General features: G+C 43.5%; 1 protein-coding gene across 1 annotated transcript; it reads left to right on the top strand.

Moving 5' to 3' along the window:
* Positions 1-1,047: 1,047 nt before the first annotated feature.
* On the top strand, positions 1,048-5,332 carry Fam162b (family with sequence similarity 162 member B). Its single transcript, XM_059272422.1, has 4 exons — positions 1,048-1,198; positions 1,321-1,429; positions 4,040-4,148; positions 5,234-5,332. Exons 1-4 carry the CDS (start codon positions 1,048-1,050, stop codon positions 5,330-5,332), a joined length of 468 nt encoding a protein of 155 aa, XP_059128405.1.
* Positions 5,333-5,966: the final 634 nt, after the last annotated feature.

The raw sequence follows: 5,966 nt of genomic DNA, 5'->3' as shown, positions 1-5,966 counted from the left end.
GAATTCATCCATTCACTATTCAACACCTAGTTAGCATCTACTAAGTGCCTATTTTTTTCCCTATACATATATACTGGGAACATAATAACAAATCCTTCTGGTCAGAGAACTCACAGATGTCTACAAGGAATTTCATAAATTGAAGTGCCCTGGGTTCAGGTACTAGGGAAAGAAATCACGTCTTCTAAAGCATTATTAGAGAGTCAGACCTCAGCATTCCAAACGCCCCCGGCCTCACACCCAAACCCTGCTCTTGCTTACTGTACCTTTTCACTATATTTTTCTTTTATCCGCTACTCCCCATCTAACATCACTGCTTATCCCAGCTTTGAGAAATATCTGGTGCATCGTAGGGCTTGGATAGCCAAGGCATAAACGAACAAAAGACAAAGATTCTGTTTTTACAGATGAGATCAAGATTAGTCCACGATTGTTACATGTCTCCGCTTCACAGGCAGTTGTGAAGACTTCAGCCGCGCTCTGGCTACAGTCACTAGTCCACATGTGGGAGGGTTACAGAATTGCTCCTGCGAGCTCCTTAGTTTAAGAGGAGCAGGACGTTGCAGAGAAGGCCTGCTTTCAGTCTAGTTAGAGGGAAAACCAACTAGACATCCAGCTGCAGGAACACGACTGCTTAGGGGTGTGGAAGGAATCTTTAGTTTGTTTAGAGTTCCTGCCCTTGCTTGGTGAGACTTGATGTTTCCTGCATTTGAAAGTCTATAAAAGGTTTAGATTTATTCTCTAGTGGGACCAAGGCCAAAATCCTGATGGAAATCCCTCTCTACTCAGTACCAAGAAATGTCTTTTAAATGAGTCCTGTGAGCTGTCTCAAGGGTTGGTGGGTCTGCGCCCCAAAATTTTCACTCGGACCCAGGGCGTCCCCAGGAGAATCGTCCTGTGTAAGGGCTGAGGCTGGAACAGTGAGCAGATAGTGCGCAGCTCCAGTACAGCATCCAGAGCAGGGCGGGGCGGGGCGGGGCGGGGCGGGGTCCTACCCCGGAGCTCTGGAGCCGGTGGCTGTAGGTTTCAGAGACTGTGATGTGCAAGATGCTCTGGGTCCGCAGCAGCGTCCTGCGCTTGCAGTTCACCGTCCTCCGCGCCCCTCAAACTGTCTCGAGCTGGCCGGGATGGGGTGCCCGGGTCGCGGGCCACCCCTGTAGCTCCAGCAGCCAGAACCCCAGCGGCTCTGAGCCCCCAGGTTAGGGTAGGGCAAGGCTGGGAGGGAGGGGGCTGCGAGAGGGCGGGCCAGGGGCTCGGGCTGGAGGGTGCAGGCTTGCGGATGCGCTAGGCTTCTGGTCCTGCCTGTCGCTTTCACTACAGGGAAGGTTCACAGGATTCCCGCCCAGTACAAGCCTTCGCAATTCGACAAGAAAATCCTGCTGTGGACCGGGCGTTTCAAATCCGTAGACGAGATCCCGCCCCTAGTACCGTAAGTGTGAAAAGGGGTCTTGGCCTGGGGGCCTGGGTTTCACCGCGGGGAGACACAGTGTCCAACCAGTGTGCTGGCTGGCCAGGGGCAAGGCAGCCGTGGTGCTGCAGAGTTTTTCACACTAACACAGTCACGGGCAATTTACAGCACTCCCCTAATGAGGGTAAATGTCAAGGTGCTTGACTGGACAGTAGGAAGTTGGGATTATCGAGGGCACGAGCTACATGAAAACCTAGGAGTCTATCGGGTGGTTCCCAGCCTTATAGACACGGGTTCCTGGAGAGCTCTGAGTAGGCTGAGCAGTGGAGTACTGTGATGGTCAGCATCAACGTGACAGGCTACAGAATTGCAAAAAAGACATTTCTGAGCATGTCTGTGAGGTATTACTAGATTAGGTTAACTGAGGTAGGAAGGAAGACCCACCGGTGGTGGGGTGTGTGTTGGGGGTGGGGCGGTTCCTGGACAGAATAGAAAAGCCGAGCACAAGCATTCTTCACTCTTGACTTCCCGTGGATATGCATGGCCACCTCAGCTACAAACTCCATGCTTTATCATCCCCCATGATAGCCTACATCCTCGATCTATCCACACCATACCACAATGACAGCCTGTGAATCAAAGTAAACACATCCTTAATTTGCCTTTGTCAAGGTACTTTGTTAAAGTAATGGAAAGTCATTCAAATACTTAAGCTAAACTAGAACCTGGGTGGTGGTGGTTGGGGTGACAGAGACAGAGAGGGGCCAGTGTCAGGGGATGGGTCCCTACTGCTCCATTGACAAGGAGAGAGTCCTAGATAGGACTATTTGGCCACTGGAGAGTAGCCATCTGGTACCAGGTTTCCTGGCGCTGGGAAGCTAGGCAACTTCAGTATGGTTGGTCTCATCATAAATGGCTTCAAGTGAAGGGAAGAGAAGAAACGTGTGCTGGAAAAAATGCACAATACCCAGTAATTCATTGTGAAGCATTTCCTTGCTCTTTGAGAAATAGTTTTTTTAAAAAAAGTGAAATTTTGAAACCAACTTAAATGTATTTTCTAATATTGAAAACAAATTTTACTGTCCTTGAGATTTGTAGACTCCAAACTGCTGAAAACATGAGTCTCAGAAAAATTTCAGGTCAAGTTCTACTTGTTAAAATTTAATATTTTAGAGTCAAATAAAATGTAGAAAGAATATAAGTAGAACAAGAAATAAAATTCCACCCTCAGTTGGTTTGAGTTTTGATATGTATTTATACTAAATTAAGAAGAATCTGCAATGTTGCAAATTAATTTCCAAGAGAACCTATTTCCGTATTGCATCATCACAGCCGAATATGGGAAAGATCCACATTACAGAAATAATTTAATTCCCCAAGGATCACAGTCAACAGAAGTAACATACATAGGGGCATTGAACAATGAATGAGATACTTATAAAAGCACTGTAATTTTGAGCTCAGAGTGTTTGTGTACTTTTCATTTTATTATTTTCTATAATTTTTTAGAGCTTTGCTATTTAGGAGGGACACTCTGTTAAGATGTTAAGCTTGCAATGTAAGGAATGTTCTTCTCTATGATTTTAATAGACAAATAATTAACAGGAGACCTAAAGTTTTTGCACTGCACACTGATTGTATTTATAGTAACTGTGTTTATTCTTTTTCTTTTGTTTTTAATTGCTAAACTAACTCTGTATGCCAGATCACAGCTAGATAAGGTTAAAATGATCAGCTTTTAACCAGCAACAAATACAATCTAATAATGTCTCTCTGGACACTAATTGAACCTGTTTGCAACTGACATTTTAAGCTTAATTCTGCCTAAAGTATAATGAAAACAAGCTATTGTGGGGGTTTTTGTGATTTTTTTCAAATAATCAGAGTTAAAGTTTTCCTTTTCAAGAGAAATTTAACATGTCTTTATTAATTTTTAAAAATGTAACTGCATTATAACTAATCATATATAAACTTTATACCAGATAAGAGTGCCACTCATTATTTTCAAGAGTCAAGAACCTTATGCGTATTGATAAATTGTTACTTAGTTATCATTGTAAATTGGTAAAGTTTTGTTTCAATATAAAAGCACTCAAAGCTTGATTCCCATTGTAACAGTTTTTATTGCTAAAATCTAAGGCAATTAATTATACTACACTTGCATGTAACTAGTCTCTTTGGAGAATAAGATAGATAAGACAGGACAGGAAGAAACTGAGAGGTTCTTGAAAGAGAGTGTGGGAAAGGGGGTTAAGTATAAGCTGTTCCAAATGGCTTCAATTCTTTTATCCCAGCTAAGAAATAACAAACCACAGCCCAACACATTGCTAGTGGTTTTACCTTGATCAATTAGAAACCAAATATATTACACTGGTTTCATAGTGGCTACCTTTAGTTTAAGACTGAAATCTGAATAAATGTGTACTAATTTGAAATTGCTAAGACAAATGGGCTAGCTTTTGGTGTAGTCTTTTAGGACTATTGTTTGCATTTGGGGAAATATGTGGGCTATTCAAGCAATAAATCATTATTTATCATGCTCGTCAGCAAACTGGATCGCTTTAGAATTAACAAATACTAAAATATCAGCAAATATTAAAAATAATTAACGAAATGCGCATCTCGGTTTAGGCCTGAAATGGTAGCTGCCGCCAGAAACAAAGCTCGGGTGAAAGCGTGTTACATAATGATCGGGCTCACGATCGTTGCCTGCTTCGCCGTGATTGTGTCGGCCAAAAGGGTGAGTGTCTCCCTAGAACAAACACCCCGTGGGTGGTGGGCAGGGGAGGAGGAGCAGGGGCAGACCACTTGTCTACCTTCTGGAGGCCCAGGGTTCTGTCCAACTCTACAGGGTTGGGGGAGAGAAACAGGACTAGTTTTAAGAAATGTGATGGACCTTGTTCTGAACTCAGGGATTGACTATGCTTTACGAACAAATTCATCTTTGGATCCTGGATCCACCCACATACATATATCATAAGAGACACAAATCTGTTCATGAAAAATTGGATCCAAAATTAATTGGTCAAGAGAGACAGAGGGGTTTTTTTTTTCCACTTGTAAAAGAATAGTTTAAAATCTGTTGTGCAAAAGTAAAGCGGACTAGCTCACTCTCTAAATCATTACGTAAGTAGCAGTTGCACAGACTTAGGAGACAGAAGAGTGAAGGTATGTGCCGCTGCTGCCTGGTATATATATTCTCTTCTAAACGATGAACACTGGGGTTGCTTGTTTTGGTTAATCAAATAAATGACCCCCTTCTGCCAGTTTCTCAGGCAGGTGAAAGGACTTACTTCACACCTCTCCTGCCTCCTTCAGCTTCCCATTCACAGCTGCACAGTGAAGACCCCAATCCTGCACTCACTCCTTTGTATAAGTAGTTAAAGTTCCAACCCACAGATGTTATGGCTAGGGTTTTCCCAAATGCCCTCTGGCTGAAACCATTCTGATCCAGCCTGGCATCTCTCTCCCATCCTTTGCCAGCACAAGCCTTGAGTTACACTCATTTCTAGTACCTGAGGATCTCCCTTGAGCTTCAGTGTTTGAAGATACTTCTGATACGTTTTACCCAACACACATGTCTATTTGAACTAAGAGAGGTGGCAGTGGATTCCTGGTATTAACTATCCAGTTGAGTAGAAGTCGAGCATCTTGGGTGATTTATTTACACTGAAACACTGAGCCATTTTGAGGGGTGGGGATATTATCTGTGAGAGTTGCTTAAGGTACCTTTTCCTCCTTCTCACTTTACAAAGGCTTTTCCACATATCTAGCAATGATGTAAGTTCTTCTAAATAGTCCTGGTGTGTTGTGTTTTGTTTGTAGGCTGTAGAACGACATGAATCCTTAACAAGCTGGAATCTGGCAAAGAAAGCCAAGTGGCGTGAAGAAGCTGCATTGGCTGCACAGGCTAAGGCTAGATGATGCTCTAAGTGTCAAAACACTCACTCGGGCCCCATTACTATTATTAGAAACAATAAAAGATTGATACAATATTTGCTCTGGTTTTATTTGGGTAACAAAAACATTAAGACCTTTTTAATGTTTTAGTGAACATTTACTAACACCCATTAAAAAAGAGTGCACAAAAGTATAACTATCTTGGTAGATTTTCACACAGCACACAGAAGGCGAAGGGACCCTAGCCCGCTCGAGCACGTGGCTCTGGCAGGCCTTTTCCTTCTCCTCCTTTCCCTGTGCCTTGCTCAAAACCACTAGATTGCATTCCTAAAGCTAGCTGCCACGGTCTGTTCCCTTATTCGGCCACTTCCTGCTCCTGAGGCTGACTACCAGGGTCCAGCAATCAGAAGCCCCCTTTGGTTCACCTAATTAACTTGTTCAATCAAAATTAAACACCTCGTCCTAACACAAGTTTCCCCCTTTACCTTCATAAACCTTCATTTGCCTATGTGCCACATCTGTGCCCCTCTATCCAGAGGCAGTTTTGTCCCTCTGGGACAAATATCCCTTCCCCTTTTCCCTTGCCCCCTTCCCCTTCTCTCTAGTCCTCTATCTCCTTTACCACCGCATCCTAGCCCATTCTAACACAGACCTCCCT

This window comes from Peromyscus eremicus, chromosome 8b, assembly GCF_949786415.1.
Source record: "Peromyscus eremicus chromosome 8b, PerEre_H2_v1, whole genome shotgun sequence".
In the NCBI taxonomy this organism is placed as follows: domain Eukaryota; kingdom Metazoa; phylum Chordata; class Mammalia; order Rodentia; family Cricetidae; genus Peromyscus; species Peromyscus eremicus.
This window is presented reverse-complemented; position numbering and strand designations above follow the sequence as displayed.

Bases quoted from the DNA above. Each gene is read 5' to 3' on its own strand.
- Fam162b (XM_059272422.1), top strand. From the start codon at position 1,048: ATGCTCTGGGTCCGCAGCAGCGTCCTGCGCTTGCAGTTCACCGTCCTC. The intron at 1,430-4,039 runs GTAAGTGTGAAA...ATCTCGGTTTAG, and splicing joins GAGATCCCGCCCCTAGTACC to GCCTGAAATGGTAGCTGCCG. The intron at 4,149-5,233 runs GTGAGTGTCTCC...TTTTGTTTGTAG, and splicing joins TGATTGTGTCGGCCAAAAGG to GCTGTAGAACGACATGAATC.